The sequence below is a fragment of the Condylura cristata genome, unplaced genomic scaffold, assembly GCF_000260355.1.
Source record: "Condylura cristata isolate star-nosed mole 26May11 unplaced genomic scaffold, ConCri1.0 scaffold00006, whole genome shotgun sequence".
NCBI classification, from domain to species: Eukaryota; Metazoa; Chordata; class Mammalia; order Eulipotyphla; family Talpidae; genus Condylura; species Condylura cristata.
Window position 1 is genome coordinate 58,997,303 of NW_004567107.1, and position 22,355 is coordinate 59,019,657.

Here is a 22,355-nt window from a genome sequence, read left to right on the forward strand (position 1 = left end):
TTAAATCATCAGAGAGAATTACTATTTTAAAAGTGGGAAGTTTCGGCCCTCCCTGGTGGCGCAGTGGGTTAAAGCACTGTACTAAGAAGCTAAAGCCATTTCCCCATGAGTTCGATTCCCGCCTGCCCCGGAGGCGACCACATGGTGTGGCAGATCTCTCCTCACACACCCGCTGCTCCCCTCAGCAGTGTACTTAGTAGATCTGCCTGTTCTGTTCCTGCTCTGTCTCTGGTGAGTCCTCTCACCCTTCGCATCTCTGGCCTGCACCCCAGTTCTGTACGAATAAATAAATAAATCTTAAAAAAAAAAAAAAGTGGGAAGTTTCATTTAAAACATAGATGTGAGCAACAACAAATGACCAATAATTCCTCAAAAGGGACTGAGAAGGTTGGGAGTGAAATTCAGAAAGAAACATTTCTAACTGTATACCTTTTTATGTTGTTTGGATTTTTTAAACCATGCCCATGTGACCTTTTCATATTAAAAAAAAAGTTAAAGTAAACACAGGTTCACACAAGTCTGTCAGAAAAAAATAATTAGATAATAAATGATAAAGCAGCTGACAAAAGATAAATATATATATATATATATAGGCACTCCCTGGTGGCACAGCGGATTGAAGCACAGCACTAAGAACCTAAAGCCATTTCAGCACGAGTTAGATACCTGTCCTGGAGGTGATTCACATGGCTGTGACAGACCTCTCCTGAACCACCCGCTGCTCCCCTCAGCAGTGTACTCCCAGGATCTGCCTGTTCTGTCCCCCACTCTGTCTCTGGTGAGTCCTCTTACTGCACCCGTGCCTCTGGCCTGTACCCCAGTTCTGTATACATAAATAAATCGATCTTTAAAAATATATAGAGAGAGACTAACAGCTGTCTCATTAAGAGCTATCAAAGTTGGCCCTCCCTGGTGGCACAGCGGGTTAAAGCACAGTACTAAGAAGCTAAAGCCACTTCTGCATGAATTTGATTCCCGCCTGCCCGGGAGGTGACCACATGGCATCAGACCTCTCCTGACCCGCCTGCTGCTCCCCTCAGCAGTGTACTTCGTCGATCTGCCTGTTCTGCTCCCCACTCTGTCTCTGGTGAAGCCTCTTGCCGCCCGTGAGCCTCTGGCCTGTACCTCAGTTCTGTATGCACAAATAAATAAATCTTTAAAAAAAAAAAAGAGTTATCAAAGTAATATTCTAAGTGAACCCTTGATATTTATAAAGAGGGATATGGCAAAATGAAAATTAAAAGGGGATCTTGAGAGCCCTGCCAACTTATACCGAAAAAACAAAAACAAAATCCAAATGCATCAGAATTAACATTAAAAACCTATAAAGTACTAAAAAAGAGATATGAAAAATACTTTTTATAATTTCAGAAAAGTCATTTTCTAATTATAAAACCCAGAAACCATAAAAGAATGTTAAAATTAGACTTTGTAAACATGAAATATTTATGAATGCAAAACCAGTAAGTCATAAAATAAAAGCAACAAGCAAAATAATAATAGTAATTGGAACCTTTTTCACAATCCATGGACTAAAAAGACACAAAGGATAAGTAAATGAAACAAAGTTCACAAAAAATTCAAATAGCTCAGTGATCAATGGGAAAAGGTGGTTAATATCACTAAAACAGAATTTTTTCCCCTATCAAATGAACAAAGATCAAAATGTTTTACAGGTTAAAGCATATGGAAATAGTACTCCACATTGGGAGGGAGGCTATAAATTAGTTTAATTATGTCACTATCAACCCAATTACAAGTACCCAAACCTCTAACCTTACATTTACAGTTGCAGAAGGATAAAATTATGTATATACAGAAATAATTCACATCATTTGGAGAAATAACAGAATAGTAACTTAAGTGTCTATTTTGCTACATACAATAGAATGCTCTAGGTGAATTTAGGAAGTATTACGTGTATCAGGTAAACAAAAATCTAAGACAAGACATATAATTGTATGAATAAAGGATCAGAAGAAAGTTACCGAATAGTCTGCACAGCACTGTGCCATTTGTGTTAGAAAAAAGAACATATACACATATTTGTAAATGAAGGGAAGTAGCTCTAGAAGATAAAACAAGAAGTTTGTTTACTGTGTTTGCCTATAAGAAAGAATGGGGACAGGAAAAAGATGGAATCTTTTCACTAGGTACTTAAAACATTTTTTAATTATGTTTGTGCAATTCCAATTTAAAAATAAGTTGTTAGATACCAATGTTTGTATTTCCAGAAAATAAAGGCATTGTTCCACATGTCAGATAGTTATAAGACATGTCCTTATTTTCCGGAAATACAAAAGCATATTATAGGAAGAAGCCATTTGTACGTCACTTTACAATAACTTCAAGAAAGCTGATGAAAAAAACATAGAAATAGTAGACTGTTAAATCTAGGCAATAGGTTTGGGGGTTTGTTATTAAAAAAAAAAAATGACACATTTCATAATAAAAATTAAAAGTAAAACCCCTCTTATCTGACACAGGTTACTTGTGTGAAAACATGTTTCATCAACAGAGGGAAACACTTTTTAAAATTAAAAATGTGGGGCCCTCCCTGGTGGCGCAGCGGGCTAAAGCACTGCACTAAGAAGCTAAAGCCACTTCCTCATGAGTTCGATACCTGCCTGCCCCAGAAGTGACCACATGGCGTCAGACCTCTCCTGACCCGCCGCTGCTCCCCTCAGCAGTGTACTTCGTTGATCTGCCTGTTCTGCTCCCCACTCTGTCTCTGGTGAAGCCTCTCATCGCCCTTGAGCCTCTGGCATGTACCCTAGTTCTGTATGCACAAATAAATAAATCTTAAAAAAAAAAAACTTTTAAATGTGGGCTCTCTCTGGTGGAGCAGCGGGTTAAAGCATAGCACTAAGAAGCTAAAGGCACTAAGAAGCTAGTCACTTCAGCATGAGTTCGATCCACCCACCTCACCCCCAGATGACCCATCTGGTGCGACAATCCTCTCCTGACCCACCTGCTGCTCCCCTCAGCAATGTACTTTGTCAGTCAACCTGTTCTGCTCCCCACTCTGTCTCTGGTGAAACCTCTCACCACCCCTGCACCTCTTACCGTACCCCAGTTCTGTATGCATAAATAAATAAATCTTTAAAAAATTAAATACATAATTGAGACATTTTAGACTAACATAAAAAAGAAATGTAACTTCAATCACTAATCTTTGGATACGAGTTCATAGCCTAGTTCGTGAATGAATCCATGGGTGAAAGCTTTCTCATCCTGTACACACACAAAGTTGTCCACATTTCTACATTTTACTTTTATTTAAAATGTGAAAATCATCTTGCAAAAGAAAAACAAACAAACCTTCATCTATATATACCAAGTCCCTTGATCTTTTATTGTTTCCCTGAAGCTGACAAATTTTAGCAACTGGACTTTGAATGTTTTCCAAAACAATCATGTTAGCCAACTGCTGTTTTTATATTGATGTTTCATCTGTTTATTAACTGAACTAAATTATGCAATTACAGTAACTGCTTTAGAAACAAATGAGTGACTAGTGGTATGGAACTGCTCAAATGATGGGAAAAGTGCACAGGTGCCGTAGAGGAGTCATTAACAACCAATTTTGCACATTGAACATCAGTGAATTTTTTTTTTTGTATTATTTTGTATTAAAGTAATGGTTTAAAATAATGTCTATGAGTTTGAGGTACTGGTTGACACCTCTTGAGATGGACTTCACCATAACCACCACAAAGCAGCCACACACCCACTATATATAGTTCATTGAGCTCCCGCTCCTCTTTGTGTCCACCCTACCCAGCCCCCCTCTGGTAGCCTTGATTCTACAATACAGAAACACTAATTGAAAGGAATATATGTACTGCTATGTCCACTGCACACATGAAAAAATGACAAGAGTTTAAAAACTAGATTTCTGTAATAATGTAAAATGTTTTGTGTAGAGGTAGTTACAAAACCACATTTCCCAAGTCTCTCAAAATACCTCACATGTAAACAAATGAAGTTCCCATTTGAAACTACTGAAAAGTTTGCTCCCTCCATCTAAGGATACAGATTCAGGAGTGTCTTTTTATTTAACACTTAACAAAAACTAGGTCAAGATCGGCTTCAAAATTGTGGAGGCAGGAGAAGTTAGGAAAAGAGATTTAAAGTAATGTAAGGGAACATAATGAGTGATAGGTATGCAATGGTTCTTGTACTAAAAATTTCCATAAAAGAGTCAAACAGGTAACAGTGTAAAACAAACTTATACATTGCAGAATGTACTACATGAATATAGTCCAAAATGGACTGCATGAATCACAGGTCAATTTCCAATAAGTCCTTAAGTCTACCTGAGCCCTATTTTTGTACCCATTGATAAAAATTACACATGGCAGATGTATGCTGCCCTTAATCCACTGCTCCAGAGCACTGTACATTTTGCTCAAATACTTTATTCAACTGAAGTTTAATGACAGCAGTTTAGAGAACTGTTATTCCTAACAAGCTTACTTTCATGGACACTTGTAAATTCATCATTTGGCTGAATATTGTTACCTCTTTGAAAGTTATTTATAATACACATTAAAGGAATGCATGTTATAGAAAAAAAACATCTTAGTAATTTAATGACAGCTGAGTTGAACAGCAATAATTCATGAAAGGACATGAGTGATTTTTCCTATTAAAAACAAAAGGTGGTACGGAGCTGTGTCATAATAGTGCACTAGTAAAATTAATGCAGCCACTAATCTCTGGGTTTTTATTAAACAAATGATACCAGAGTTCCACTACATATCATTACTGAGCTTCATCAATATTAAAATGATGCCATACACACAATTCTAGTGGTGGCTCTTAATAAGACAAATGATCCAAGCCAGAGGATCAACTCAACATTTTAAAGAATATCTTAATGTAAAGAAGAAATTTACCTGCCCCTTCTAAAACAAACACACATTTATGAATTTTATTTTTTATTTATTTATGCATTCGGGGTATAGGCCAGAGGTGCAGGGGCAGTGAGAAGATTCACCAGAGACAGAGTGGGGAGCAGAACAGGCAGATGGAGGAAGTACATTGCTGAGGGGAGCAGCTGGCAAGACAGGAGAGGTCTGCTGCACCATGTGGATCACCTCTGGAGTAGGGATGGAACTCGCACTGAAGTGGCCATGAGGCCAGCTTCCAGAGCTGCACTCCAACCCATTGTACCACCAGGGAGGGCAAATTTATGAATTTTATGTTCTATTCATTCTATCAACTCTAAAGTAACTAATCTGATAAAGCAGGAGTAAATATGAAGTTACTCCACTTTTGAAGGATGGGTTAACTTGTGAACTATTAAAAAAATATAACTATTTCAGTTACTGGCATAGTGTACCTTGTAACCAGTAAATTGTAAGTAGTAATATCAGATGACTGCTTTTTTCCCACCATTTGTTTTAATAAAACATTTGTTTTAATAAAGCATTTTAAACAAAAATGCTCACATTTCAGATATATAACACATAATTAAATTCAAAAATAATTTCTACAAAAGATTTATTCACTTTAAAAACAATTCCCTGTAAATTTCATTATCTATTTAAATATTCTAGTGAATATAAATTGTCAATTAGTAAGTATTACCTAAAATCTTCAAGGCCAATTTAGAAATATCTTATTTTTCACAAAAGTTTATCATCCAAAATTGGAATTCAATAACAATTAATTTAGACTATGTCCATCTTGCTAAGAAAGTAGAAGCAACAAAAAAATAGCTGTAAAAACCTCACATACAACAGAATCTAATTTGCAGTATATTTTAAGAACTTAGATTTTAAACTTTATCTTCTGTAACTATGTTATGTCAACGTCACTTTTTATCTATAGGAAAACAGAACTTCATTCCCATATCCTTCAGTATCACCAATTTAAACTATATTAATTTAAAATCTATAAAAAGATATTAGAGCCATTCAAAAACATTAAGATTTCCCTAAAGTATTTTTATTTTTTGTTCTTTTATATATAAAAATCCTGACTATTTTATTGCACTACTCAAGACTTAAATTTCCTTACAAACATATTTCTGAGAACATAATCATCTCACACAATAGGCCAGGCTAATACCTATTCTCACTTTTAGTGTGATTTTATCTACAATGAGGATTTTCCAGCATATCTATAAATGGATATAGCACATTAATTCCAGATTACCTTATTTACTCAAAAATATTGTTCTTGTTAGGCAGCTGTCCTAATCCATAACATTTGAAAATCTTATTGCAAGACCTAATAGTTTTGAAACACTTCAAAATTAAAGATACTAAAGTTTTTAACTTAACTGCAATACAATATAAATTTGTTCATTTGCTTACCTAGGTGAACTAAGATGACAATTCCAATGCTATACTGTTAACAAGGATATTACATTATCATAGCTCTTCAATCTCATGTTTATTAAAATTGTTAACATTCATTTCAAATTTCAAAATAATGCACTATTAAAAACTCATAATACAGATTTCTTGCTATTTTTGGTAGCAAACAAGAATGAACGATTGTAAGGTAAGATAAAAGTATGCAAATAATCTTTTAAACAGCAGTGAGATTATGAGATCAAAAGAGTCTGGAAAGAAAAGCAAGCATTTGAAATATATTACTTTAACAAAGAAAGTTGGCAATATAAGGAGATAATATAAAAGTTAAAGATAATTTTAGAATTATTTTACTTGTATACAAAAGTGTGTACTTCTGCATCTTAAAGAATTAACTGACATATGGCAAATTAAATTCCACATACATAGACATATATAACTTACACTGAAATTGTTTCTTAGATAATTCTACTGTTATATACTTTCTGATATATATATATATATATATATATACTACAAGTGCATAAATTGCCCACTAAGAGAACCTACAGAAACTTCATATATCTTTAATGACATAAGATTATTTATCTAAATCTATTTGAATATTCTGGCTAATCAAAACTGGGAAAAAGAGGCAAAATTATATGTTCCAGTTGATAAGACAAAATGATATAATGGGTCCCAAAATGAACTTTTCATCTTTACCTATTTTATTTACCCTTCATTCAATTTTTTTTATAGACACTTGTACATGTAACCATTCAGGCAAAAGAAATTCTCTGTAGCACACTGAAAAAATATACACGCCATGCAAAAAAAAGTAGTTACACTTAGCTCCAGCTAATTTTTGCTGTCTTAGGAAAAGCTGCTTGATCTGACTTTTCAAGCAACACAAAATTCCAAATTCTTGTGTGCTCTTTACTTTTTAAATGCTGGAAAGCATTTGAAAAAAATTAACCTTTAGATCATACAAAACATCTCTATAGTTCTAGGCTAACAATTTGAATTTTGCTTATGTCTAGGTTTTAATCAAGTACCTTGCCTTAGTTCTCCATCATCATTATAACAAATGATCACAAATGTAGTGGCATTAGACAGCATGAATTTATTCTTTTGCCATTCTGTTCTAGAGGTAAGACATCTGACAATGGCTTAGGACACTAGTAGCAAGGTGTAAGTAGTGCTGCATTTCTGGAGGCGCTAGGAGACAATCTATTCTTTCTCTGTTGCAACAGAGGAGTGCACTTGCACTCCTTAGCTTGTGGTAGCTCTCTCCACCTTCTCCATCAACAAAATACATCACACCAACTTCTTTGTATCCAACCCCATCCCTTGTTAACACCCTTTTACAAGGATCTTTATGATTACACTGGTACCCAGGGGTATAATCCTGGACAATCTGCCATCCTCTTAATCATACCAGCCAAGTCCCACTTGTCATGTGAATGAACATGTTCAATAGTTCTGGAGATTAGGACTTGAGGCCGTATTCTGTCTCCATATATACATGTTGTAAAAGTTTATTTATACATTTTGAGATTTTTCTATATAGAGATGGTTATGTGTTATGGTCTGAATGTTTGTATCTCCTGTGTCTTCTGGGAAATGATTAGGTCACAAGACCAGGAACCTAAGCATGGAGTTATAACTGTTTAGAAAAAGATTTCACAAATCTCAAACTCCTTCCACAATATGAGGATACAAGAATTTCAACAACCTAGATGAGCATTCTCACCTGACCATACTGGCACTTTGATCTCAAACTTCAAGCCTCCACAACTGAGAATCAAATTTTGTTGTTTATAAACTACCCAAACTGTGGGATTTTGTTAAAGCAGCTCCAACAGAATAAGACAATTTCTTCTGCAAAGTGAGAGAGCTCGCCACTCCCACCTTTCTAATCTATATGCCTTTTCTTTTTTCTTGCTTTACTGTACCTGTTAGAATGGCCAGTGCAGTGAATAGGAGTGGTGAGAGTAAATATTCTTGGTTGTTCCTAACTTAGAAAGCAAGCATTAGTCATTCATATTTACATATGCCATTATCTAGATACTTCTGTTTTTCCTTTACTAATGTTTTGAATTATAATTCACTATATATTAATACTATTATATTTAAGGCTAGAGGTTTATTCTCAGTACTACTTTAACTGGATTCTATTAAACAATTAGGCTAGTGTTTTATTTATTATTAATCTTCTGATAGTTTATAATTCTTTAAAAAAAAGTTGTTGAATTTTAAACTGTGCAGATGGTAATATTTCTCAACCATTTTTTTTTCAATTTAGTGCTCTAAAATCAGGTAACCTTTTCTTTATCTATTGTATTGTCATTTTACAATTTTTGTGAACATTCCATACGAGGTATCAAAATATTATTTTCATAGTACAGATATGTATGTGATCTAAATCAATTACTAAATTTATTACTTATTACAACATTCTTACTTATTTTTCATCTATATGATCTTTATGTGCATATAATGTGTACTGCATAATTACAATTAAGAGAAAATACATTTATAGAACAGTGTGTACTTATTTATTGCATAAGTTATATCACCTGCTATATGTAAGAGGACTTACACAGTTGAAACCTGTTGTTCAAGGGTCAACTGTATTACCTGATTGTTTCGATTTCTCTAGAAAACACTGACTAATACATTTCTTTAGAGATGTTTCTATTAGAGGAGAGAAAAGCTGTTGGTTTTTAATACTCATCTTAAGATCTCCAAATCCTTCCAATATCTCTCGGGTGTTCTAGATTTTTAATCTTATAAATTAGAGAGATAACTTTGATTCTTCTTTTCTAAAACTTATTCTGTCAATCAGCCCCTCCTCAACTTGCTACTTGTTTTTTGGAAGTATGTAATTTTTGTTTACTAGACACTCCCTATTCCCTTACACCCACAAAAGAATGTTAAAAATGAATGCTCATAGGCCCTCCCAGGTGGCGCAGCGGGTTAAAGCACAGCACTAAGAAGCTTAAGTCACTTCCGCATGAGTTCAATCCCTGCCTGCCCAGGAGGAGATCCACATGGCGAGGCAGACCTCTCCTGACCCACCCCCTGCTCCCCTCAGCAGTGTACTTAGTTGATCTGCCTGTTCTGCTCTCCACTCTGTCTATGGTGAATCCTCTCCCCCTCCGCATCTCTGGCCTGTACCCCAGCTCTGTATTAATAAATGAATAAATCTTTAAAAAAAAAAAATGAATGCTCATAACATGTTTCCTGTCTTGGTCCTCACTTTAATTCACCAAGTCGGCAGTCACATCTGGTCAGATGGCTTTTATCATATTTAAGTAGTTTCCTACTTTGTCTCTTTTTATATACAGCTTCTATTAGAGATGAGTGTTGAATAACATTAAAGGCCTTTTTAGCATTTACTTATCTGACCATGTAATTTTTCTCCTTTCATTTGCTAATATGAATTATGCTAATAGATTTTCTAATTAATTCTTCTTATAATTCCTGCAATAAATCCTATTTGGTCAGTAGTGTAATTAAACACTTGATACACTGTTGAATTCTATAAGCTAACACTGTACTTCATAGTTTCTATATATTCACAAGTGAGATGGCCTATAACCCCACACACTTATTTTTAGCATTATTTATGAGACGTTGAGTACTAACATTACGCAGAAATACTAATATAAATTAAAGACCTTTTCACAGAGCCCAGACTGATGTAAATAGCACAGTGCAATTTGTTTGAAAACAAAAATAAGTGACATTTATTGGATTTTTTTATTAGCTGTAAACACATTACATTTATTGATGTATGCAATTCTATTGGTGACTCCACTTTCCAGTAGTGCTTTTGCAGGAGGAAACCTTTGTGCCCCTTTCTAAATTCTTCTTTGTTAATATTTTCCTGTTTACTACTTTTAGCAGGGTTCAGTTTAGTTAATTTGTATTTTGACAGAAAACCATTCATTTGTAAGTTTCAAGTTTATAATCTGTTTATAAACTGCTGCATGTGCATTTTCATTATTCTTTTTAGCTCACAATCGTCTGTGGTTATCTCTTCTTCCTACTTAATCTTAATTATAATTGTTCTCTACACTTTCCTTTAAACACACCTGAGGGGAGACTATGTTCCAGTCCTAACAAAGATCAAGTTTATGAATTTATCGATTCGTTTTTGTTTCCTATTCTTTTATTTTTAGTCCTTACCTTCTTTGTTATTATATTTTTCCAACCTTGTTTTAATTTATTTCTTTTAATTCCTTTAAAATATGTTCTAAGTTCCCTGGGTTAATCACTATGCTTTAATTTATCAAAGCTAAAGTTTCTTTTTAACCTCAGCTTTGTGATATTAACAATCAAATTGAGCACATGAACTACAAACTACAACTGGATTCTGAATTAAAATCCATCAGTCAGTTAAAATAAATAAATACAGTAGAAGAAAATGATCAATCTTAGAAACAAGCAATGTTAGAGAAAAAGTTTTAAATCAGTAATGAAATACCTCTCAATAGACAATATTTAGGACTAGATACCTTCAATGGTGATTTTTACCAGTCAAAGAAGTATTAATATTGATCATTCTCAAACTAGTTGAAAAAACAGAAGAAGTGGGACCTCTTCCAAACTCACATTTATGAAGCCACTATTACTCTTAGATCAAAGCCAGATAAGGATGTCAGAACACAAAGAAAACTGCAGGCCAATATTCCTAATGAACATAAATTTTAAAAATCCTCAAAATGTTAGGAAAATAAATTCCACAATGCACAGAAAAAAAAAACATACAACAAAATTAAAGGAATTTATACCACCAACCAGGTAGGCAAAGATGGAAAGTGCAACATACATAAATAAAGGTAATACAACACATGAACAGAAGCTTAAAAAATCAAATAACCTCAACAAATGAATAAAAAGCATTTGAACAGAGTTCAATATGTATTTATTACAACTATTCTCAACAAAGTGGGAACAGAGGAGACATGCCTAAACATAATAAAGGCCACAGCTAACATCACAGAGTAGTAAAAAGCTTACAACTTTCTCTCTAAGGCTAAGAGCAAGACAAAGATGCTCACTCTCAAAACCCAAAGAGTCAAAGCAATCTTGAGAAAGAAGAAAAGGGGCATTTCACTTTTTAAGCATAGTACTAGAAATTCTAGCCAGACACTGTAGAAAAAAAACAAAGACATCCAAGCTTGGAAGAAATAAAACTATCACTATTTATAAATGGCTTAACATTTTATGTGGGAAACCTTAAACACTTCACTGAAAATCTTCCTGAATAAACAAATTCTGTGAAGTTGCAGGATACAAAATCAACACACAAAAATCTATTGTTTCTATATCCTATTACAAATGATCAGAAAGAAAAGTTTGCAATCCCATTTACAATTCCACCAATGAGACTAAACTATCTAGGAATAAATTTAAACAGAGATAAAAGACTTGTAAACTGAAAACTATGTCATCAAAGAAAATGAAGATACAACAAATAGAAAGATATTCTGTGTGCATGGCTTGCAATGAACTGCTATTATTAAAATGACCATACTGTCCAAAGCAATACATAGATAGAAGTGATCCTGATCAAAATTACAATTATTTACAGACAAGAAAAATCTTAAAATTTCTATGGGACAAAAAGCCAGAGTCAAAGTAATTAAGAAAAAACAATGCATCTTACATCCTGATGTCAAACTATATCCCAAAACTGTAGTTTTGTGACTGCATTTTTCTCGATTGCTTTGTATATTTTAACTAACTTAATTTTTCAATATAATGACTTAGTGTCCAATTATAACTAATCTCTTCATCAGTCTGTCTCCTTAAGTTAGAATTATTTTTTAATTTCAGAAATTATAATTGCTGTAATTCTATTTCTTTTAAATTTTTCGTTCGTTTCTTCCCATAGGTTTACTTTCCTATATTCTATAAATTCTGTGCTCCAGACTATTCCTGTGCTTACTCCACTTAGATTTCCTCTTTCAAGTCATAGAACTTGTACAATTGTCCCTTGCCTACTATCATTGACTGTTCCTCAGAATCCAGACAGATTAGACTACTGGCATCAACCAGAAGGGGGAAAACCAACATATAATAGACAACATGGAATTTGTTAGCACTAAGCACCAAATACATTAACCAACTTAATCTGTTAAGGAAAGGAAGATTTTTATGGGTCTGCCCATGAGTTCAATTTCTCTCTATACACTAAGCAGGACAGAATCAACTATAAGCACAAAACAAACAGGAAGATGTCAAACACTCCAATAAAACTCAAAGGATTCTGTCTCTTAGATGCTGGCTGCCTAAGACATGGAGAAAAGGCAAATCACTGCCTTTACTTGGTGCCTCAGATTTTGCTCAATACACCAAAGAGAAAAGTTCCCTATCTACATTCTCTCCTCCACATACAAAGGTAACTGAAAATCTCTGATACTCTTCCTTGGTTCCAAACTTTGCTAAATTAGGATATTCTATTGCTTCCAAGAAAGAACACAGAGAAAGAAATATGAGCAACTTGAGCTAAACTCAATACATTGCTATGTTACCGCTTTCCCACTTTCTACTATTTCACATTGCAGTATATAATATTGTTACTTACATTAACAAAGTAGTAAAAACATTAGTCATTAACTTTTCATCCAAACAATTATATGAAGCAAAGATTATCTCCATTTTACAAATGAAAATTAATCTTACAGAATTTCAAGTGTTTCAAAGTGAGGTCCATTTGCGTGAAAGCCTATCCTTTCTCATAACAATCACTGTCTCTTACTTTCATACTCACACATGGCAGGCACACAAATCATTTTTGGGCCTTACTTTTCCATCTATTAAATGATGATGCTAGTACCACCTACTTCACAAGACCGTTGTACAAGGAATGAATGAAGTCATATTAGGTAATCAGCATATGTCTGGCATAAATGCTCAGTAAGTGTTAGCTCATTATATTATGTTGGCATCTGACAGCTAAGAAATTTGGTTTTTTCTTTTTAAAAATGCCTGTATTCTCAAATAATTCACAAGAATCTCAATGATGTGGCACTTATCAGACCGATAGTGGCATTATGCCAATTTTTGATAATATTAGTGAATGTTCAATCTGCTCACTGCAGCATAAAGAGTTAACATGACCTGTCTCATAAGCACATCATGTTTTTTTCATGCAGTCACTTTAAATCTATTCACCATTTTCTCCATTACATAAAGTTAGAAGTCAAACACTGTGAGATCATAACATCTCATAAAAGAATTAAATTTCTAATCAAATTGGCTATCCATTAAATGGCTTTTAACAGTAGAAAAGATAACACCAGTATTCAAGTATGAAAAATCTAGCATTAATCTTGACTTTTCAAAGACAGAAAAATTAATAGATTTGAATAAAGACAAAACAAATGCCAAGCAAAAATGCAACTCAGAATTCTCTATCAAGAAATGAAAAGACAGCACATCGGTTACGTCTCAGCACTATGAGACTTTTCACAGTCACTACAGCACAAGCTTGATCCCCAGCCAGGGAGCTGACCCATATGGCGTGGCAGACCTCTTCTGTCTTGCCCACTGCTTCCCTCAGCAGTGTAGATTCACCTGTTCTGTCTCTGGTGAATCTTCTCACCCCCATACCTCTGGCCTACACCCAGCTCTTATATGCATAAATAAATAAAATAAATCTTAGAAAAAAAGAAACAAAATGACCAATTTAGATAATTTAAGAAATTTTTTAGGTGTTAAAAAGTGGCAAGCTTTGTAGATGCTAAATAATTGGCAGACAAGTATTCTGAAGAGAACCCAATAACAAATGTGTAGTTTCTATTATGTACTTAAGTATAAATTGTCCTATGATAGGCCTATGTGTCCAAATGGGATGGCCAAAAATCACTGATTATGAAGCACCCAAGTAATATGAGTTTTTGAATGTTTCAGTTCAAGTAGAATACATGATGGCTTTTACAGTTTTAACATGAAATCAGCTGTTTTTAGTGACATTCACCATTAGTATTCCAGTAGAAAAGAAAATAATAAACAAGATTTTGGATGAAAAAATGTGACTTTTTTTTTATTAATGACATGCCATTATTTTACATCCTTTTTTTTAACCCCCCACAACATAGATTTTTTTCCGCTAGGTATGTTCACCAATGTGCTACTACTTATTTATGCTACTGTCAATTAATCTATTCCTATTTGAGTTACCGCATTTTACAGAAATATACAAATCAGTCTATGGTAACAAGAAAACATCAGGATAGAAAAATCTAAAGGGAAAACAGCATGTGGCTTCTTGATTAGTCAGTGCCCAAAAACTTTATGCACTTTTTTATCATCATAACAATCAAATTACCTGTGTCTATATAAAATGAATCACCTTATCATTTCATCTATGAAATTTAAAAGACATTTTATCTCTAGAAATCAAGTCTCCCTTTTTGTCTTATGATGCTAAAGCTAAAATCCATGTGAGAAATACACACATTCCTCAGTATAGAGTAGAATTGGTAAGGTAAGTATTCGAATTTATTTACTCCTCTTGGAGTAAGTACTTAATATACTATCCTTACTTAATAATGTATACCACTGATAGTATATACAAATTCTAAATGAGATATGAGTCCACTACAATGTGGCATTGCTGTTGTTCTATATTTATGACTAGAAGTTTAAGAAAATTACTGTAATCCTGAAAGTAATTAACTCTGTCCTCATATATAACCAAAATGACCAATCATTACAAGTAAACGAATCAATTCTTCTACACTGCTGAACTGTTTTATATACATACAACACAGGAAACCAATCACATTCTTGGGTAAGAAATCATCAAAGGAAAAACAAAGAAATTTTGAAATGAAAATTAAAGTTTAACTTACTGATTGACTACATCGGATGCCACCTTAGAGCCATCTTCTGCCTCCTCTTCCATATCAGAGTCCATACCATTGTCACCTTACAAATGAAATAAAACAAAACTAAAAGCATGCTCATAAAAAGTTAAAATCATTATATATAAGGTAGTTATCTTTAAAAAAGATATGTTCAAAGAAAGATGACACTTTTAATTGCTTGTATTTAAAGAGAGTTTTTAATGACTATTAGGTATTTCTTATTGCCTCCTTATACCTATTATTTAAATGCATACACATACACATGACTGAATGTGTATATTTACACTTTTAGACTATGCAAATGTGTATACATCTTATGGCAAGTACAAATTCCATTAAATCATTTTATTTAAAAAAGGATGTTATCTGTAAACACTGAAAGTCTCCATCCTCGTTTCTTATGATGCTAAAGCTCAATACTTCTAAAGCTACAAAAGCAAAAAAAAACAAAACAAAATTCTACAAGTAATGGGATCATAAAGAGGAGTGATATTTCAGGTAAATTGAGAATATAAAGAAGCAAATGCATAATTGTAAGAGAAGTTTCTGTCTTCTCAAAAATTAATTTTCTATAGAATTTTGGATTAACATTTTTTATTTCAATTTATTATGGTGTATAACCTTATATGCTAACCTGTAAGCTTGATTTGGAAGATGCATACATTATCAAAAAGTCCATTCTTGAAATGTTATAATATGTGAGTGATATTTCTTAGCACAAATAGAAATAAAAATATTTTTCAGTGATTACTCAATAACAAAATATAGATAAATTTCAAGTAAGGAAAAAACATAAATACCTAGGATTTTGATGAACATAGTGTTAAACAATGTTATCAAAATGTAGAAATACGTATTCTTACCCTCAAGAATCTTCAAGATTTTTTTTTCAGATAGCAGCTCTAACTGTTCCTGGCATAGTTTTTTAATTTCTTCTATTGAACAGTTCTAAAGAAAATGAATTTTAAAAAATGCATTTATGTAACATAGCACTAAAGTAACTAGAAAACAGCAATCCCAAAAAAGTTTTGTTAGCAAAATCTTAACATTAAAACCACATAAATTCTTCTATGGGCTGTTAAGCTAGTTAACATGTGACCATTATATTTGACAGTGAATGGGAAAAAGACAGCTTATTGTAAAAGAATGAAGTAAAAGGTTAAGTCAGGTTCCGATGTCTAAATATTGTTTAACAGCAGTCTTTGTGCCAGGCAACTCCTCAAAAGATTTAAATATTCAAGCCTTTTTAAAATATATGATGTTTAAGGTTTAAATATTCAAGCCCTTTTTCTATTCAAGCCTTTTTATTAAAATAAATGATGTTGGGTTTAACTTGCCTAAGCCCAATTTCCACTACTGTAAAATTAAAGTACTTTTCTGGGGGCCTCCCTGGTGGCACAAGAGGTTAAAACACAGCACCAGAAGCCATCTGCAGCCACTACAGCATGAGTTAAATCCCAGGCCAGGCACAGATCTCCCCTGTCTTGCCTGCTGCTCCCCTCAGCAGTGTCTCACAGTCAATCTGCCTATGCTATTCCCCATTCTATCTCAGGTGAATCTTCTTAATTCTCCATACCTCTGGCCTATACCCCAGTTCTTGTATACATAAATAAATACATATTTAAAAATAAAATAATGTACTTCTCTAAATAATTTTCGAAATAAGTATATGAAACACTTGTAAATTAATGAAATATAAGCTATTGGGTTGTTGCAGTATAGGCAATTTTTGCTTGAACTACAGAAAAAATAAGTCATGACTTTTCCAACAACATTAATGTGCATCATCCTACAGCAATACACTGTTTCATAAAGCACCAGAGTCATCATGGTCCCAGTTACTGCTAATGCTTGCATTCATTCAGCCAAATTATTTCCAAAGAGCAATAAATTCCTTACCTAAATACAGTAAATTACCCCTTTCATCCTTGGCAAATTTTTAAATATACCAGGTGATTTATTGGTTTTCAAAAATCCTTTTTTCTTATATTTTTGAAGTAGCTTGTTTTAGTTGAAAACACTAAATATAATATGCATTAAGTAAAATGACTGCCACATTTTACTTTGTATATGCTTAGTCATGTGGAGAGTCTGGTAGTGTATGCCATGAAGTACCTTTAACACATCAGGGAGCATCTTCTGTAACTTCTTTTCTCCTATGATACAGAAACACTGTTGAAGCATTTCTTTTTTATCAGATATGTAAAAACTAACTGGCTTTAATGATACAGTCAGGTCCAGGCCACCTTCTTCAAGGTCACTGTGTTCTGCCAAGAGTAATTCTTTTTCCAAAGTTGGCAAAAGATACTTGGTTTCCTAAAATTAAATGACATAAAGAATAATTATACTAATTGATATGTATGGTACATATATGCATATATAGTTCATAGACTTCAATTTAATAAATTTTTTATTTAAACATTTCCAAAGTCCTTGTTTTTACCAATTGTTTATATAAAGCCATGGGAAAAATATTTAATTGCTCAATAATTTTTTCTCTGATGCACCACACTGCAATAAACTTAGAAGTTGACAGAAAGTGAAGAAATAATATCTTACAACACAATAATGGAATATATTCAATACTTAATATTTTCTACAATTTTTAGACTTTTAAACATTAAAATACTCAGAGATATTATGTATGCATTTTAATTTTCAAAATTCATATAAGGAAACGGAATAGCAGCAAAAAGATTATATAAATCACAAATACTACATAGTAAAGTATGCTGCCTATCAAGAACTAGTATCATTTGTAAAACTGCTACATAATTTAATCAAATTCAAATAGACAATTAAGACATTTATGTCAATTATACTTCCTATCTCCTAAATTTACACAAATTTGCCAACTCTACTGCTATCCCACTAGATATACTATAGCTACTTACCTAGATCATTTCTCAGTCACTTAACTGAACTCCCTACAGCTAGCATGAGGTGCCTCCAATTTGTTTTGTATGACTTCCAGTGCTCTTCTGGTAACAGGGCCATTCTGAGTTTTTATGCTCATTGTTCACGAACAAACAAAATGGATTTCTTTAAATTACTCAGATATAACCTATTATCCCCTCACCTCATAAAGGGAGAACTTTCATACTGTTGTGTATCAGTCTTCCTCCCCATCTTTCTACACTGTACTCTCAAGTTTAACAAATTCAGATATCAATTCAAAAATTATTTCCTTGGAAAAAATATCCCTGAATGATCTATCCAGGTAGGTTTCTTTGTTTTACTTCCTAGTAAAGTTATTTAAAAAGCAGGCTAAAAACTGGCCCATTTTTAAAATTCTATGGTAATTAGACTGAAAAAGTAAAGATTAGCTCTTATTCTGATGGCTTGCAAAGTATTTCAAGCATTAGTGAAGATGTAGAGAAGCTGCAATTCTTGTACACTACTAACAGGAAATATAATGGTATGGCTGCTTTGCAAAAACAGTTTCACAGAGAATTATGATAACCCAGTAATTCCAATCTTAGATAATATAAGCTAGGGGAAATGCAACTATACATGTGCACAGAAACGTGTTCACGACAGCATTAATCATAATTGCCAAAGGTGGAAACAATCCAACTGTCCCTCAAGTGATAAGTGGGAAAACCAAGCGTGACATAACTATACAGAAAATTTAGTGAGTCACAAAAAAGAATGAAGTACTGCTTGTGTTACAACATGGATGAACTTTGAAAAAACATTACATTATATGAAGAAACCAGTCACAAAAGACCACATATGCTTCCATCCACACAAAATAGGGAACTATACAGCTATAGTGACAGGAAGTAGATTACTGGTTGCCTAGAATTGGAACCAGGTGGGAAGAGTATTAGCTATAAGGGTTTCTTTGCAGTGCAATAGAAAGATACTTTAATTACTTATAGTGATGGCTGCATAACTCTTTTTATATATTTACAACTACTGAACTGTACACATGATTTATATCTTTATAAAACTACTACCAAAATTTTGTAATAGGGAACTCAATGCACAACAGATACAACAGCATTCTCAAGAATTCTAAGATTAATCTACATGCCCAAATAAAATGACTTTTTCTAAACAAATAAGCTAGTTCTCATTCTAAGTAGGGGTTAGTTATGACACAAAAGCAACCATGTTGAATTTTACCTATGCATAACAAACAAAGCACATAGGGTCTACTCCAGTACTGCAAGGAGAGCTCAATATGAGTTAATTCATCTATGACTTAATATTAAATTATATCATCATATTAAAGAAGACTGGTGATCTTAACAGAATGACATAAAAGCACCTGATAAAATTTACATCTCTAGGGGAACTAATAAGTGAACATACTTTCCCTAACTTAATAAAAGGTATCTTTTAGACAAATATTAATGGAACATTGGAAATGGTCCCACTACAAAAAGGGTTGGGAAAAAATACCTACTATCACTGCTTCCATTCAATGTTACACTAAAAGTCTTAGATAATACAAAAGAACAGAAAAAAACAAATATTTGTACTGAAGAAAATGAGCCAAACTCACTGTTAGCCATTTTCTAAGAATCAGTCTGAAACTAATAATTAACAGTGAGGCTACATGCAAGAAAACGTAACAGTAAATGATCGTCTATGCTTTCATTAACTGCCAATTTAAAGATGTACCATTAAAAAATATTTGAAGAAAATACAGAATAGCTTTATCATCTTGGAATAGGAAAAATCTTTCTAAATATACAAAATTCAGAAGGCAATGAAAAAATGTGTAGCCACTTTATATAAAATCACAGTAACATTTGTGAAATATCTTACATAAGGATTAGTACCAAGAATTTATGCAGTCAAAACTTACCAATAAGAACTTGAAACGCATGGAACAAAGAAAATGAGTAGTCTGTGTACATGCAATTTACATAAGAAGGAATCAAATGGCAAATAAAAATATAAAAACATTCACTTTATTAATAAGGAATAATTTAAGCAAATGCAGTAATAATTTCACTCAATAAACTGACAAAAATTTAAATGGGCGTAATGCAAATCTGCAGAAATGGGCATTTTTATATATTGTTTGAAATATAAAGTCTTCTTTGGTGAGTATTTGGTTGTTGATACCTACCAAATATTTTTTAGGCATAAACTCGACAGCAATTTTCATTCTGCGATTTTACTAAAAGTCCTTCCTGCAAAAGCTGTCTTTACAGGGATGTTCATGTCAACTCTATGACTGCAATAAAACTGAAATCTGGGCCCTCTGTGGTGGTGCAGCAGGTTAAAGCACAGCACTAAGAAGCTAAAACCACTTCAGCATGAGTTCAACCACTGTCCCGAGGTGACCCACATGGCGGGCAGACCTCTTCTGACTCCCTTCAGCTGTGTACTTCCTGATCTGCCTGTTCTGCTCCTCACTGTCTCTGGTGAATCCTTTCACCGCACCTGAGCTCTGGCTGTACCCCAGTGCTGTATGCATACATAAATACATTTTTTTAAAAAATGGAAATCTAAGTATTCATCAATGAATACTAAACCAAAAATACTAAAAATAAAGTACGGCATATAGAAAGATTCTCATCCCTACACAGTAATATCATCCAATTCAATGGAAGGCGGGGGTGATATAGCAATAAAGATTGTGCAGAGGCTTTACACATATCTGACAAGAATAATGAAGAGGTGGTGTATAAACTATTAGTGGGGAGGGTTAAAAAAAAAAAAGACTTCTACGCGTTCCCCTCTGACCTAACACTGTAAGAGTCCATGCATTTATTTCATAGTATGTAAAATGTAAGCACACAATTTTTTAAAAACAGTGGTATACTAGCTCGTTGATGGAACATAAACATTGCTTTTGTAGTCAGTGGATTCCAATACAGGAGTTATTATTAACAATTTTGAGAATATGGATTAACATTCTAAACCTCTGATTTTCAATTTTCTCGTCTTGCAATGTTAATCATAATCTATTAAACGGTGAAAATTAAGACAAAGTAAATTGTGGCTCGCAAGTGCATTTAAGGCTAACTCCGGACCCATACTTTACAGGAAGACAGAAGAATGAACGCACCAAAAGGAAAACAAGTTAGATGATCTGCACATACAGAAACCTTAAGTTCAGGACATGGGGGTAGGGGGTTTACCGAGATGTAGGACTTGAATCTCAAGCACGACTGGAACCTTGGAATCGGAGCTCTATCAGTGAGTGAGCTACACCGGTCACTTCACGCTACTACCACAATTCACTCCCTGCCAGCTTTCTTCCGAAAACGCAGCAGCTGCGAAAAGCTGTGACAGCGAGCGCACGCACCTGCTGGAGGGATCCCGAAATGCTAGAAGAAGAGTCCGTGCTCCTGCGCTTCCTGCGCTCGCTGCGCTCCACGCTGCTCCCACCGCCCGTAACACTTCCAGTGAAGCCGGTGTTCCCACAGCAGTTGACGCTCCCGCAGCCGCTAGTGCTCCCACAGCCGCTGGTGCTTCCACTGCCGCTGCCGGCGAGGGCGGGTACCAAGTCCGGGGCTGCTGGAGCCGCGGCCGACTCTTGGCTGCTTCGTTTGCGCCGCTTCTCCCGGGAAGACTTCTTACCAGTCATGATAACGTCGCAGCCACCATCCGAAGAAAGCTCGTAGTTTCTGGTGCCACTAAAAACCCGCTCCGGTGGTGGCGGGCACTGGCGTCGCAGATTTGGCGTCACTTCCGGTCTCGTCGCACAGCCTAGAGACGTTTCTGAAGGCGCGACTCGGACCAATCTCGCTGTTTCCGCTGGCGCGGACGTCAGGTATTGTTTGCGGAAGAGCTGGCAACGTTTACAGTTGGTGTTTTTTTTTCCACCTTTACAGAGGCCGGAGGTGGAGCTTTACTGCGGTTCTTTGACCCATTGATAGAACTACTCTTTGAAACGTTTTCGTTCGTTATGCAGCTACATGGTAAGATAAACGTAGTTTCTGAATGTCTTTTCATTTCTTTCCAGATACTAAACGTTGTAACAATAAAGAGAATTTAATCACAAGTAGGGTTTTTTTAAATGAATTTAGGGAATTGTATAGAAAGAGTTGTGTGCTTCCTTATTATTTCCCATGGCGTTGTTCTTTTTAATTTCTAAGGGCGTTTGATTCGCGTGATCTTCCTCAATGTATTTAATATTCAGATGCTGACATTTATATCAAGTTTCAGAATAATGCAGCTATAAAAACCCTAAGAA

The 22,355-nt window shown here is 34.2% G+C and overlaps 1 protein-coding gene across 1 annotated transcript in view; it reads right to left on the reverse strand.

Moving 5' to 3' along the window:
* CAAP1 (caspase activity and apoptosis inhibitor 1) overlaps positions 1-21,826 on the reverse strand; it is a 48,437-nt gene extending 26,611 nt beyond the window's left edge. Inside the window, exons 1-4 of the mRNA XM_004678024.2 lie at positions 21,465-21,826; positions 17,309-17,509; positions 16,057-16,141; positions 15,179-15,254 (exon numbers count right to left, since the gene is read on the reverse strand). Of these exons, the coding sequence (XP_004678081.1) occupies positions 15,179-15,254; positions 16,057-16,141; positions 17,309-17,509; positions 21,465-21,746 (644 nt within the window). The 5' untranslated portion in view covers positions 21,747-21,826. The remainder of the gene's footprint in view (positions 1-15,178; positions 15,255-16,056; positions 16,142-17,308; positions 17,510-21,464) is intronic.
* Between the last annotated feature and the right edge of the window lie 529 nt (positions 21,827-22,355).